The 14600-nt window shown below is 48.4% G+C and overlaps 1 protein-coding gene across 1 annotated transcript; it reads right to left on the bottom strand.

Moving 5' to 3' along the window:
* Positions 1–8676: 8676 nt before the first annotated feature.
* Positions 8677–14355, bottom strand: rab1ba (zRAB1B, member RAS oncogene family a). Its single transcript, XM_066718897.1, has 6 exons — positions 14028–14355; positions 12462–12534; positions 12051–12146; positions 11695–11790; positions 11276–11407; positions 8677–9161 (listed from the first exon to the last, which is right to left on the bottom strand). Exons 1-6 carry the CDS (start codon positions 14039–14041, stop codon positions 8967–8969), a joined length of 606 nt encoding a protein of 201 aa, XP_066574994.1. The 5' UTR covers positions 14042–14355; the 3' UTR covers positions 8677–8966.
* Positions 14356–14600: the final 245 nt, after the last annotated feature.

Below are 14600 nucleotides of genomic sequence, written 5' to 3'. Positions count from 1 at the left end.
GAGCGTAAGTGGGAGGGAGGGAGTGGTGGAGAAGAAAAGGGGGGGAGAAGGGAGGTGAGGGCACTGGGGGGATATAGTACAGGGGTTCAACTGGATCCCAGACTGGACTGGGACAGTGTGAGGGAAACGGGGATGGCAATGGGGTAGAGATAATGCACTTGAGGGGGAGGGGAGTGTGGTGCAGGGAAAGACTGATAATGAAACAGAAAGGAAAGGAGGAGGGAGAGAGAGGGACTGAGTCCACAGGAAGCACTGACTCTAAAGGAGAGGATGGGAGAGCGCAACACAGACGGGACAGTGAGAGAGTGAAGCAGTCAGAGAGAGTGAGAGGAAAGAGGAAGCCTGTGGGAGTGGTGGGGGATTGGGGATTGGGAGGGAATGTGGGGGTGCGGGACAGAGCAGAGGAATGTAAATAAAGAGTTAATGGTTAAACAACATTGTGCACGACTCAAGTTATTGCCTGGGAGACCCAACCAAGATGGTGAGCAAGAGAGCAAATAACACTGTTCTACCACAGGGCTCTTGATCCAAACATGTTCCTTTTTCTAGTGTGTGTTTGTTTTGTGTTTTCCCTTAATTGACAGCAGATGGAGAATGGAGAGAGGAGGGAGAAATAAAGGGGGAGAGGGACATGGTGCAAACTACACACACTGATGAAACCTACACCACTGGTTTCACACGCCTCGATTAGCACTAATCCTGGAGTCCCTAGAGGTTAATTTCTCTCATCCCGAGGTCCTGGGTTGGGACCCCAAGCAGCCCGATTCCTCGAATGTCAGAATCAGTTTGCCACTTTAAAAATAAATAATACATTTAAACGTATTTTACTTTATAGATCGTGTGTTGCTGCCACATTGGCAACCGTAACAGCCACAGCAGTGACATATTTGTTTACCTCGCTTTACCCCCCGCCGTTATCTGGGTGTGTGGATTGCAGCTTTTGTAATCCTTTGGAGATATATATAAACGCACATTAAGGAAATAGTAAGAAAAATATTTGTGTCATTTAAGAAAAAAATATAAATAATTCTGTAACCATTTTTGTTCACCTCTTCTAGCCCCCGCTCTTGAACCTATTCTGTAAAACAGTGTCACAGATTCAGTTACGGTTTGAGTCTGTCTTTGCCCCCTCACTGTTATTAGCTTCCAGCACCCCAGACGACTGCCCTCCCTCCTTCCTCCTCCCCGACACAGTCCCCTGGAATAACGACAGCTATAAATAACACAAGGTCACCAGCACACCAGCTCTGCAGACACACCTGGGAAATGAGGGAGGGAGGGCGAAAAAAAGAAAAGAATAAGAAAGAGAGCAGGACATGTATTGTGTCGCAGACGAGCGCTGCTGTGACACGGACTGTCTGCAAATACAAAGACACTACAAGGATACTCCTTTTTTAAAGGGCCCTGGAGGGCTATTATTATACTACTATGATTACCATGTGATTATTATTCAGTGCATGGGCAGTACATGCCGCGTTATCGGTTTCCCAGCAGCGGCGCTTCATACGCGGCCGCCGTGCGAAACGCTGTACCTCTCCGACACCTCCGCAGGCACAGCCGGCACAGTTGCTGTGGAGAGCCGGCGCACCTCGGCCTCTGTCGCACTTCTCCTCCTCGGCAAGGCTGAACAGGGTGTCACAATGTTGACCTAAAGTCGGCTAAACACGTCGCCTCCGAGAGACTGCGAAACGACACGTCTCAACCCCTATCCTACTACTGGTTCCCCGGAAGAAGGGTCTCTGAAGTGAAGAGCATCCTACAGAGAGTGGTTTATTTTTCTTTCAGTTTATTTTCAAAACCAAAGCAGTGAGTTATCCAAAAAGACAATTAATTCCATATTAATACCCCCCCCCCCCAAGAAATAATAACAACAACAACTACAGCATGTACACTACTATGTACTCTAAGTATACAGATAGTAGAGTAATGTACACTCACACAGAAGGCTATGGACAATGACTTTAACTTGAATCTGCAGAGGAATGGAAATAAATGTTACTCCGAAGAGCTGGAGAAGAGCGATGAGAGAGGAGCTCGGTACAGCAGGGCCAGTGTGTTCCAGCCCAGCCCAGCCCAGCCCAGCTCCAGATACTTCTTCCACAATTCATAGCTACCGGTGTCCGCTCGCTCCATGGCTCCCTGAAGCCCAACCCCTAACAGACACGCGTGGAATCCTAACCAGGACAGACCCTCCACACACTCCAGGCAGCGGGGGGTCTCTCCTGGTTTTGTTAATATTCTTGTATATTATATATAGCAGGCAACTTACAATTGTTACAATATAGGTCATAGACGCCCTGGATGCCACAGTCAGTCTAATTAAAGCAGGGAGGTCTGGAACTCTCTCCCTGCAGACTCCAACCTGCTCCGTGGGGACGCCTCCTCGAGCGTGTGAACACATTTGAAGAGATCGGCGGTAAACCTTTATTTATCTTTTAATTGAGAACTCTTAAATAAGCCCGATTGAGAGAAATTTAAATTGGACTGAGGAACGGGGAGTTTCTGTTGGCACACAAAAGCAGCAGACACAACTGTCCCCCCCAGGACTGACATCTTACACTACCCTGCCCTTAAATACCCTCTTGGGTGTCCAAAGCTATCATATGAATCCAGGAGCATTAGAGAGGAGCACCGAACCAAAGCAAACCACTTGGTACTCTGTATCAGCACTGGGCCTGGACAGTACCGGTGCTGTGTGGGGCACTAATGGACTTATGAAGCCAAGGCCCAATGCTGCCCATGAAGGTAGTGTGGGGCTAAGAGAGAGAGAGGGGGGGGGGGGGAAGACAGACAGTAAAAAACAGCAAACACAATACACGAAAGAAGACAGTCCGAGACAAACAGTGTGGGGGGTGGGAACAAAGGAAGAAAATGAAGACCCCCCCCCCACCCCAAAAGAAAACTAAAGCCCAACCCAAGACTCAGAGAGAGAACCTTGCCTGGGAGGGCAACAGGGATCGACACGTTCAATATTTTCGCAGTTTATTAGAGATATATATTTATAATATATACAGCAAACATGATGACGCAGCGATTAAAGTAGTGATTGAAAGTGCCAATGATGACGGTCCCAAAAAACAAAAATAGAATTTAATAATAATAATAATGATGATGATTATTTAAAAAACAAAGAAACGGCAAGAACTTCCAGCTCATTTTACATATTTATAGAGCGTGTGGAACAGGACATGTTAGCGCAAGTGTAGTTATGTGGGCAACAGAACACTAGAAGCAGACCAAAAAAAAGAACCCCTACCCCTTTAGTCTTGAGACATATGCAACCCCCCCACTTCCCCACCCTACTACGCCCTCCCTCCCTCCCTACCCACACCCATGCCCCCCCACCCCCTCATCTCTGACAATTCCCAGACTGGACACAGATATTAACCATACTATATAATAATATATGAAAAATAATTAGAGTTTTGACCTAAAAAATAAAACCAAACAAGAAAAAAAAAGGGACTCGAGACACAGAGTAAAGAGAAAGACGAGGCATGCTGCCCCTCACTCTCTCTCCTCTGTTAGACCCCCCCCCCCCACCGACTCACCCAGAGAGGCACAGCTCCCCCCTCTCCGTGTCCCAAGTCTACCCCGCCAGAGACTGAATACATAGTCCAGGACAACTCGGTCTCACACAAGGGAGATTTCAATACTAGCCTTTTTTATGCGATTGGTTGCATTTTACAAACAAACCAGCCTGTCTCAGAAAATTAAATAAATAAATACATAAATAATAAAGATATCTAAAGCAGTTCCCACAGCCTGCTTTTTACCATGCACAGGGTGCCTGTAAGCGATGCCCCTAACTCAGATAGCCATGGACGTCTGAGCGACACTGATATAGGACCCTCCCCCTCTCATCTCCTGGCACTAGTAACCGTTTAATACATTTTCATGCATTTTGCCGGGAGCAAGTGAAACCCGGAATGCTCACAATCAACTTGTGGGAGGGTCTTGGGCTTTGAGTTGACATTAATTAAACTGATTATCATTCCATCGTTCATTAAGGAACAACAAAATGAAAACAAGAAATGTCACTTTTCTCCAGGACTTAAAACGTGTCGGCCAGTGGAAACCAGCCATCTTATTGCCAGAACACCTTAAAAAATTAATTCTTCAGCAAGGAGAACCAGGGAAAATGATTCGATTGAGCAGCTTACAGGCCAAAAGGAGAATTTGGGGAGTGGCGGGGCTGGGGTTTAAACACTGCGAATAATGGAGTCGGACGCCTGCACCGCATCCGAGAGCGAGGGTGACAATACACACCCCAGCCAAGCACATATGAGCATTTAATTGTGTCGTAAAAACAAACCAGTAGATATTGAAGAAACCGGATACAAAATTGTGAATGTACAGCCGGAACACCGTCAAGAATAGCAGCCACCTGTCAGAGGTGCTCCCCCCACTATTCCCCACCCTCCTCCTCCTCCTGTCTAAAGCCCCACACCAGCCTCCTTCAATACAGGGGCGACCCCTGCATCCCCAGGCTTGGACATCCAGCTCCCAGTGAGTGGGTCAGAGCTGCGGTCGCTGCAGGAGGCCCACAGCGCACCGGGCCTGTCGTCTCTCTCTGCCCCGGGTCAGTGCTGGCTGGCTGGGTGACTGACCCCATCCTCCCACCCGGGTCGACCCGCTTTCTCCCTCATGCATGTTGCTCTCAAACTAATGCCAATCAGGACCCAGTCTGCTTAAAATCTGGGTCAGAACCTGGGTTGGTGGGCCAGCGTGAGAGGGGCTTATGAAGCACTTGCAACTGCCCACTTTTCATAACACCCCCCATCGTATGGAGCTGCTCAATGCGAGGCTGCAGAGCGTGAGCGTCTCTGGGTGCGACTGACAGACGCACACACGGACAGTGTCACCATGCGTTCCCTGCCCCCCCCGCTGTGGAAATTTCAGGGAGTTTACCCCACCTCCCACCAAAACAGCAAGCACCCAGGGGAGCTCCCCTCTTCGAGTCAGCTTACTCTCCTACTGAAAGGTTCACTACCCCTGCCATCAGAACACAGGCAGTTAAACATGATCCAACCCCAGAAACATATTAGACAGAACCACCCCCTCCTCCAAAAATCCTTGAACTGTAATTACAATGCCAACAATGAACTCGACAGCCACAACTGAGTGAGGATGCCAGGGCCTACTGACGTGAAGTCACACAGGCCTCTCCTTGCATGAAGACCACCTCCATAACCCGCTGGACCCTGGATGGGGGGGAAATCTAGTCTCTGTTCCAAACCAAGCTCTTGAGCATCTCAAATCAAAACCAAAACTCTTAATGGAGTTACTTTTTTTTTTTCCCCCATGCCCCCCACTGTAAACAAAATCACAGAGAGCAGAGTTTTGAGAAGCACCGACTGGTTCCTGAAAACAATCACAAAAATTCCCAGTCAATGCATCTTTCTTGATTTTAAATTTTATTTATTATCATTATTATCGTTAGTTTTTCATATTTGCCAACTTTTTCTCAAGACCCAAAGGTGGAGGGGAGGGGAGGAGAGGAGAGTGTGAGAGTGAGTGTGTGTGTGTGTGTGTGTGTGTAACTTCAAACACCAGCCTAGACAACACACCCTCCCACAGTAGCCCTTCAACACAGCCAGCTGGAAGGATGCTGCTCTAACGAACCCTTCATTAGAAGCTGGGGCGGAGGTCCGGGGTGGTTTCGGTCAGAGCCGGTGTTTGGGTCCCCACTACACACAGTGCTGTACACAGTGCCACTGCTCTGGGAGGCTCGCCAAACACGCTGGGGCCGTCTCGGGTACTGGGTTAAATATAACTTTCTTAATTCTGGGAAATATATATACAAGACAGGTTCAGCGACTCCACTGGCACAGACAGTACACCTGCAAACCCCCCCCTCCCCGTTTGCTGGCAGTGAGGAAGGAGCACTTACACAGTCAACAGGTTGCAGGCCTCGTATCACACCCGAAGTGCCCCCCCCTCAGCGGTCTCAGTAGTACAAAAACAAGGAAACAAACACACACACACACACACACACACACACGCACGCACAACATCAACAAATTACAGATCGACATCCTTCCACGGTTGTGTGTGTATCAGTGCACCGCAGTGAGGGAGAGCCACAAGTCACCTGGGGTTTTCTGTGGGGGGGAAACCACTGAAACAAGCCTATCAGCCCCCACCTCCCCTATCCCAGAAAACACCCTCAGCCTTGTGGATCCCGTTGTACATTCAGCGACTGACATTCACTTCCTGTCTGGTGTGGTGACATCATCCCCTCAAATCTGACCAATCGCCCGCTGCTCACTGTCACATGCTGGACAAAACCGCAGCCGTCGGTACCCAGTGGATATCCTGAGCCCAGCCCACTCACTTAACGACACGACTGAATTTGCCATTTCACAACACGACAATTGACACCGCCCTCCCACTCTCCGGAAAGGGCCGGTACGGATGTTGTGTATTGTCGGGAACATAATTAGCAGATTTTATTTTCCCTCGCACTCTCCCCTTTCCTAGTCTTCGAGGTTGTCAGTGGCTCAGTTAAAGGCCGGCACGATTCTTTGATGAAATCCCAGAGGGGGACATTCGGAAAGCTTACATTTGTGAATAATCGAATTCCATTTAAAATGCCGATCGTGAGATGCGGCCCAAATACGACCCCTGGCTGGATTCAGTGACAATCGGGAGTGGGTGAGGTCTCCTAAACGTTGAGAAAAAAAGTTTGCTCATTGCGTTGCTTTCCAAAAAAAAACTATAAAACCTCGAGCCATGTCTGCGACTGAACTTCGAAACAGACACGGTATGAATTGCACTCTGAAGTTAAACTGGGGGCGATGCCAAACCAACGCAATACTGATACAACGCAAACTAGCCAACTGAATATGCACACGCAATCCTGAGGAGCTGTAAGAACTGTTTCAATGAACTGTAAAAATGTCCCTGTCCTTGCTTACTTGGGAGACTTCTGGTGGCACTGCGATCAGTTACATGGGCACCCCTCCCCCAACAGGGAGCATCATCTACAACCGCAGACCACTGGATTAACAGATTGTCGTAGGGGCCCTGGGAGGTCAGAGGTCACACACAGCAGACAGGAGGCGAGGACACTGCTGTGTTCCTCCAAATCCAGCCCTCCAGAGCCACAATACTGCTTTTCTTTATCTATGCACTTTTATACACACATTTATGTATTCACTTTACCTCAGCATTCACTGGGGGCCCGAGGGTGGCAGGAGGGGCCGGGCAGCTGTGGGCTCTGGAGGACCGGACGCGAGGATCACCCAATCAGGTCTGCATTCAGGGCATCGATGCCTCGAATCCCTTTAAAACAAAGTCCACCTACAGATATCACTTAAAGGGCAGGCCCGAATGGTCTGCTGCGTTGAAAATGACAAACCAGGCGCGTGGGACGTCTTTTCAATTTCGCTGCGTGTGCTGCTGTCAGGAAGAGGCCAATTGGCTACTGGTGTGGAGAACCTTACATTCCTCCCCCCCTCCACCCCCCACCGAAAAAAATTGCATTTGTTAAGGCAGGCGGCAGTTTAATTAGTCCGGGAGGTGTGGTCACACGGAGTGAGCGAGGGGCGTCTCCAGTTTAAAATCCCCTCCTGCCACCTTTCAGTTCCACAAATGTTATTTTTTTCTCTGTCTCGTCTGTACAAACAACCATGCCTGCATCCCCATGCGCCAATCCATCCATTTTTAACTTTTTTTGAGGTTGGGGGTCCCTTTGTGTGCTCTCCCTCGAGTGATATCTGTAGACTGGCTGGCACAGGGTTTTATCAAGTCGGTGTGCAGAAAGTTGCGGCCCAAGTGCCAACTTTGTCCCAGTGGAGTCAATTCCACAGCTGTCACACTTTTTTTTTCTTCCTTCACTTTGTGTACAAGTACGATCAAAATGCAGACATGTGACGTGGGAGGCAACGGAGAGGCAGAGTCAAGAGGTGCACACAGCCAGCCAACCAACCAACCGTGCAGGCGGTCTAATACGGAATGAAGCAGTGTGAACCCCCTGCCCGCGTCCCCGTCCTCCCCCAGTTACCACCTCTTTTTCACTCCAACCCACTCCCCCCCACCCCATGTTAAGCAATAGCAGTTAAGGACCTGTACAAGACAGCAAATGTGACAGGGAACCAAAAAATAACATAAAATAATCATCATCATCACAGTAATAAAACCACCAAAATAATAACAACAATAAGAATTATCATTAAAAAAAAAAAAAAAAAAAGGAAAATATAGTCAAGAGCCGTTAAGATGAATGTTGAGTATTGCAGTTATCTGTCCCCACTGGACGTAGTTCCTGTCGTTTCAGATGGCCAGTTTAAATCCACCCCCCACCCCCCACCCCCCTAGCGCTCCCCCCACTGCCCCTGCAAAAAATAACCCCAACTCCAATCCCAATCCATCTTCCTCACGCAAACCCCTATTGCTCCTCTTCCTCTCCCTCCCCGGTTTTTCCTTAGTAAGCAACAGAGACAGGAAAAGGGTTCGAGTCCCCCTATATTTGTCCTAAAATCCCCTCTATCCCCACCTTCCCCAATACCATCCCCCTTTCCCCATCTCTCTCTCTCTCTCTCTCTCTCTCTGGGAGGCCAAGTGCTGTGTCAGGGGATACTTCCACTCCTTCATGCTAACTTAACATCCATCCATCCATCCTTCATTCCTTCCTTCCTTCCTTCCTTCTACCCCCAACCTCCAACCCCCACCCCACCCCACCCCTCCCCCCCCTTGCTGTCAAAAGTGGGAAGATGTGGTTGAGGTGGCTTTAGACACCTTAGTGTACTGCCCTCTCTCTCTCTCTGAGTGGTGGTGGGAGGGTCCTACAATTTGACCCCCCCCAAAACACACACACAGCTTCTTCCCTGTCTCCCTCTAAGCTACTACTGTGCTAGTGAGCGTGGAGGAGTGTGGCAAGTGAGGAGGCAGAAAGAGAGAGAAAGAGAAAGTGAATGAGAGAGAGGGAAAGAGAGCGAGAGAGAGTGAGAGAGAGGCTGATCCTAGCAGCAGCCGCCCCCGGACTGTCGTACTGGGGTGCTGTCGATCTTGAGGTTGGGTTTGTCGCCGCCTGCCGTGGCCCCAGGGCCCATGCGCCTCTTGATCTCGGCAGCCATGGTCATGAAGGCCTGCTCCACGTTGGTGGCGTTCTTGGCACTGGTCTCCAGGAAGGGGATGGCCAGGGAGTCGGCGAACTCCTGCCCCAGGGAACGGAGGGTGGGGGAGAAAAGATTATTTAGAAATAATGTATACAGAGGGAGGGAGGGAGAGAGAGAGGCATGGAGAGAGAAATGTCAAAAAGCATACCAGTATAATCAATACTTTTTCGTTAGGGAAAAAAAACTGTTCGACACTAGAAACGTAGTTTTGTTCGATACTTCTGTCAAATGTGTCTCAAGTCTCATGACCGAGAGAATCAAGTCTTTCTCATTTCTCTGAATCAGCGAGAGGGGCTTTGTCTTTCAGGTGCTTAACCTTTCTCTGCGTATTATTATTGCAGACATTCGGTGTTTCTATAAGCATATAAGTGTAGATTAGAATATAATAACTACTTGTGTATTTAAATTACTGTAAACAAAATACAGACAAAATACAAATGTATTGGTTACGATGATTAAATTACTAGAAATATAGATTGAGAGAATAATGCTGGGGTCACACTACACGATTTCTATAAACTGACCCAATTTTGAGAATGGTGGGAAGCTCACACCAACGACTGTTTTTCACTGAATGTATATATTTTGCATCGTGAAGAAGCACACACTACACGATTGCTTCAGTACAGGGGGTCACACACTTCACGACTGATCTGAAATCCTTTGTCGTGGGGATCACCACCACAGCCTCGAAACTCCCCACATCTCGTGGAATTACATGCGATCCTTTCAGAGAAAAGGAAAACAAGCATGGACCTGGACATTTACAGGTCACGTTCGTGTAGCGCAGATGTCCGCAAGTTCTGCACAGATGTGCGCTGCTCTGCCAATGGCATCTGTGGATTTCTGCAGATCTGTGCAGAACTGTGGAAATCTGCGAAACAAGAACGTGACCACAAACTCACCGCTGTTGCTGTTTGCATTCATCTGTTCGGACAAACACAAAAAGCGTAGAGAGAAGTGTGTGTGAAGACATGGCTGGGGAGGTGAGGGCAATAGCCTGTCTACTCTGTGTGAGAGCTGGAGCTGAAGGACAGTCACAGGCTCTATCCATCCCACAGTATGATCATTGCATTGTAGGGATCGATATTTTGTGCAGACCTGAGTCAATTACAGATACTAATTGGTATTTGTATTTGAAAATATGATTTTGACTGTACTAGAGTATTTTATAGAGACCCGAAACCTTTTCGAATAAATGTTAATGAAAATCTTATTCTCCTGTCATGTTTGATCGTCCGGTTTCTTTTTTCTTCTTCAATCAGCTCAGCTCTCATTGGCTACTGCCAGTCTCTGTGAGACGCTGATCATGTCACCCTACACGTTCGGTGCCGATCCAGTTTAATACTTTTAATAAAATAGTAGGGGCTCCGACTAGCTTACGATTGGATGGGAAGCGACAGCATCATGGACCGTGTCACACTACACGATCAAGCTGCTTGTCGTGACAATCAATGCAGATTTGTCAGGAGGGCAAAATTGGGCAAAAAAAATCATGTAGTGTGACCTTAGCTTCAGCCTTTTCAGACACGCAGAGCAATGAACACACTGGTAAAACAACTACAAGCAAGAGAGAAAGATACACGGGTTGTCCTAAAATCAGCCGTTATTCAGTTGTCATTCAGCTCTCGCACACCGCAAAACAAAAGCAAGAACAAATAAAAGTTTCTGAAATTAGATCTTAGTTTAACCTCAACAAAATTAATATCAGTCAACCAAAGTATTTACCACAAAGTGAGTTTTCAGTACTGCTTCAGTGTGTGGCATTCCTAGGCATGTTGAAGGTTGTGCTTCATATTCAATACTAATTGTATAATTGTAAAAACAAAGCTGCTGTTCAGTAACAAATTACCTGCTTGTGAGAGATATATAATGTTATATATTAAGGTGTTGTAGTTTTACAGTTATACAAGTTTTCATACCCATTTATCAGCATATTGTTCAGCGTTATGAAAATAAAGCCCAGTGGTTAGTCAGTGGCTTTTGGCCAATATATTTAATCTTGTTTTGTTGTGGTATCAAGTATTGTTTCCAGTATCATGATAAAAAACCTGGTATCGGTATCAAAGTCACAATTATGGTTTTGTGACATCACGGGTGTTGGAGAGAAAGAGCAGAAGGAGAAGTGGAAAGGTCTGACATGACGTGGGTACCTTGGCCGTAGTGTAGTCCACCACCTTCTTTGTGGTCAGGTCGCACTTGTTGCCGACCAGCAGCTTGTTGACGTTCTCGCTGGCGTAGCGGTCGATCTCCTGCAGCCACTGCTTTACGTTGTTGTAGGACTCCTGAGGGCGAGACGAGACAGAGATATCAAACAACACCTGGGAGACAGGCATGAGACAGAACTAATAATAATAATAATAATAATGGCTTGTTTTTATACATGATTTTGTACTGTAGCTCTGTACACCAGTGAATGTCTATAGACTTAGCTCATTGAACAGCACAGCACGACACCTCAGATCAGCACACTGTACACCTCAGCACAACAAACTGAACAGTACAGCCATATAGCTCAGCACAGCATCAGGTAAAGGGTGCATATATCGAAAAGGGGAGGGGCAGGTGGTACCTGGTCTGTGACATCATACACCACGATGATGCCGTGAGCCCCTCTGTAGTAACTGGAGGTGATTGTCCGAAACCTCTCCTGACCGGCCGTGTCCCACTGGGGAGGGAGAGAGGGGGAGTGAGAACAGAGGACGCAAGCAAGAGGGGAAGAGGAACTGTGGAAAGAGAGGGAAGGAGTGGAGGAGGAGTGATGAGAAGGGAGGAAGTAGGGAGTGGGGGGGTGAGAATGACAGAGAGGGAGGGAGAGCAAGAAAGAAAGCAACAGAGCAAGAAAGTGAGTGACAGAGTGAGAATGACAGAGGGAGAGAGAGAGAGAGAGAGAGAGAGAGGGAGAGAGCCCACAGTGGCTCCACTCACAATCTGCAGCTTGATGGTCTTGCCGTCCAGCTCGATGGTCCTGATCTTGAAGTCCACTCCTATGGTGCTGATATAGCTCTCTGTGTAAGTATCGTCCTGAGGGAGGGACACATTCAAGGACACTTGAACAGAGACTCCAATGACACACTTGTCAGTCTAATGACAAGGTGTCAGGAGTATTACACTGGCACCATATGTACCCCTCTAGGAGCCCAACCCATAGCCAGAACAACAGCCCACACCATCTCAAAACTGCTGACTAAACAAAGCTCCCATAACAGCTCACTTGGGGAATAGCTCACCCTAATTTGATGCCCTAAGTTAAAGCCAGTGCAAAATGAAGCTAAATGATGTCACCGAAGGTCACACTTTCTTCCCACATGTATCCTTGCTGTGACTGACAGTACTTACAGCGAATCGCAAGAGGAGGCAGGACTTGCCCACGCCAGAGTCGCCAATCAGCAGCAGCTTGAACAAGTAGTCACTGGAACACAAAGAGGGAGAGGAAGAGGGGGAGGGGGAGAGGGATAGAGAATGTAATTGAATTTGAATTTGAGAGGGGGGTGGTGGTGTTCATGCATTACAAACACCAGCCACAAACCCACTGCCAGATAGCATATTTTTGTGACGGAAGGAAGCGCATGATTTGGATGGGTATTGGGACATGGAGGTCAGGAGGGTCCTGGCTGCAGAGCTGGGGGAGGTGGCATAACTGGGCTCTGCACTGGAGCCCTGACACTGGGCACGCCAAAAGCATCGCACCACTAAAGCCACACACATTATAGGAGGAGTGAGAGTGAGAAAGCATGAGCGTTTTAGGTAACTTCAGCTAAATACTTTTTAGGGATTAAAAGGCAACTATAAACATCTGAGTAGAAAGTTTTGATCTTATTTTTTATAGAAGCAATAGCAGTACTATAACCTGCCATGCAGTGTCAATAGCAGTAACCCACATCAATTGTGCCCCCTCATGAAAACAACACTACTGACTTGATAGCGGAGGTATCAGGCACTTGAATCCAACACCATGTCTGCACTCTCCATTTGCATTTATGGCTATATTGTGCTTCATGCAAATGAAATCTACACATACTATGCGCTGCTATGTGTGTGTACACTATCTACTATACCCTGCGTCCTAGGCCACTGATGCGGCTGCTTACAAGGATATGTAGGACAGTTGTCATGTGTTTATACTGTGTTTTTTCAGCATGCATTTCACTAATATTTCCTCCCCTGGGTTCAGCCCCTATACCACCGTGACGGAAGTCAGCAGGAAACCGCCGAGACTAGATTAGAGAGGGTGGAAATGGGAAATATTTTTCAGATTCACGGTTTAGATTTAAATCTAGTTCCTTGGATTTAGTATATATATATTTGACCAGTATTTTTCTCGGCCAATCAGTCAAATCACAGAGTGCCTGTGTGTGTGTTTTACTGTATAACAATGTATACAGTACAGTAACGCGCCGTCAGTGCGGGCTGCGACGTGTTGCTCTACGGCAGCAAAACCAGGAACCGGTTTCTGCTGGAATCATCAAATAACACATCAACTGACCGACAGAGAGAGACGGGGGTCCGGCTGCTTAACCCAATACCAATCTTATGACTTTTACCATCGGGAACCACGAACCGGACCCCCCGCCCGAACAGGAGACCTGGCCCAGGAGGATGTGCGTCTGCCGAGCCGCGGCAGACGCACTGACACGGCGCTGTAACAGCACCAGCTCCGCGCTCTCTCTATTCCTCCCGGCCGGGTTTGCGTGACCGGCTCGGTCCACTCCTGTGTCCGGCACTGTCCTGGCGGGGGGCGGGCTACAGCTGCACAAATACAGTCGGACACAACCATGCCCTGCGTAGCGGCTGCTGCTTCGCCCCAATGACAACAATAATGACACAAATAACATAATATAGTCGCCCTTAGAAGCGAGGCCGGCGGCCCCGGCTGTGCGGCCCGGCGGGGACGGGCACACTTACTATTCCGGGTTCATGGTGTCGGACGCGAGTGGGCTGTCGGGGAGCTCGGGTTCGCTCGGTTCGGTCCGGCGGCTGTTCGGCAGGTTAATAAGGCGAAATAACAATGACGGGATGGAAAACGCCGACGAAAGTCTCCCCCTCTTCTCTCTCGCCGTGATGTTTATGCCAGGGGGTCGTGCTCGTCCTTCCTCGATCCCTTTCCTTGACACGGCCGGGATAGATAGATATTTTTTCCTTTCTTGTGTGTGTTTTTTTTCTCTCTCTCTCTCTCCCCCTTCTGTCTCCTCTCGCTCTCCTTTTTTTCACCCGAATTACAAGATGGCTGCGCAGGTGCGGCAGTGACGTCAAAAGACGTGGCGTTCCCAGCCTCAGGACGCCCGGAAATGTGGTGCGCAGGCGCCTGGGTTCAGCCCCCCTCCCGGCCGCTGTCCACCGCCGGCTTCGGTGAAGTGACCCGGCAACGCGATGTGGGACAATGACACGTTTTTAGGCTCATGCTAACGGTGATCGGTCAATGCACACTCTGGGAATTGTAGTTTTCCATGTTGTAACGCATATGTCACATGCAATAAT

Source organism: Amia ocellicauda, chromosome 12 (assembly GCF_036373705.1).
Source record: "Amia ocellicauda isolate fAmiCal2 chromosome 12, fAmiCal2.hap1, whole genome shotgun sequence".
In the NCBI taxonomy this organism is placed as follows: Eukaryota; Metazoa; Chordata; class Actinopteri; order Amiiformes; family Amiidae; genus Amia; species Amia ocellicauda.
This window is presented reverse-complemented; position numbering and strand designations above follow the sequence as displayed.

Bases quoted from the DNA above. Each gene is read 5' to 3' on its own strand.
- rab1ba (XM_066718897.1), bottom strand. The intron at 12,147-12,461 runs GTAAGTACTGTC...TCCCTCCCTCAG, and splicing joins GCCTCCTCTTGCGATTCGCT to GACGATACTTACACAGAGAG. The intron at 11,408-11,694 runs GTACCACCTGCC...TCTCGCCCTCAG, and splicing joins TGTATGATGTCACAGACCAG to GAGTCCTACAACAACGTAAA.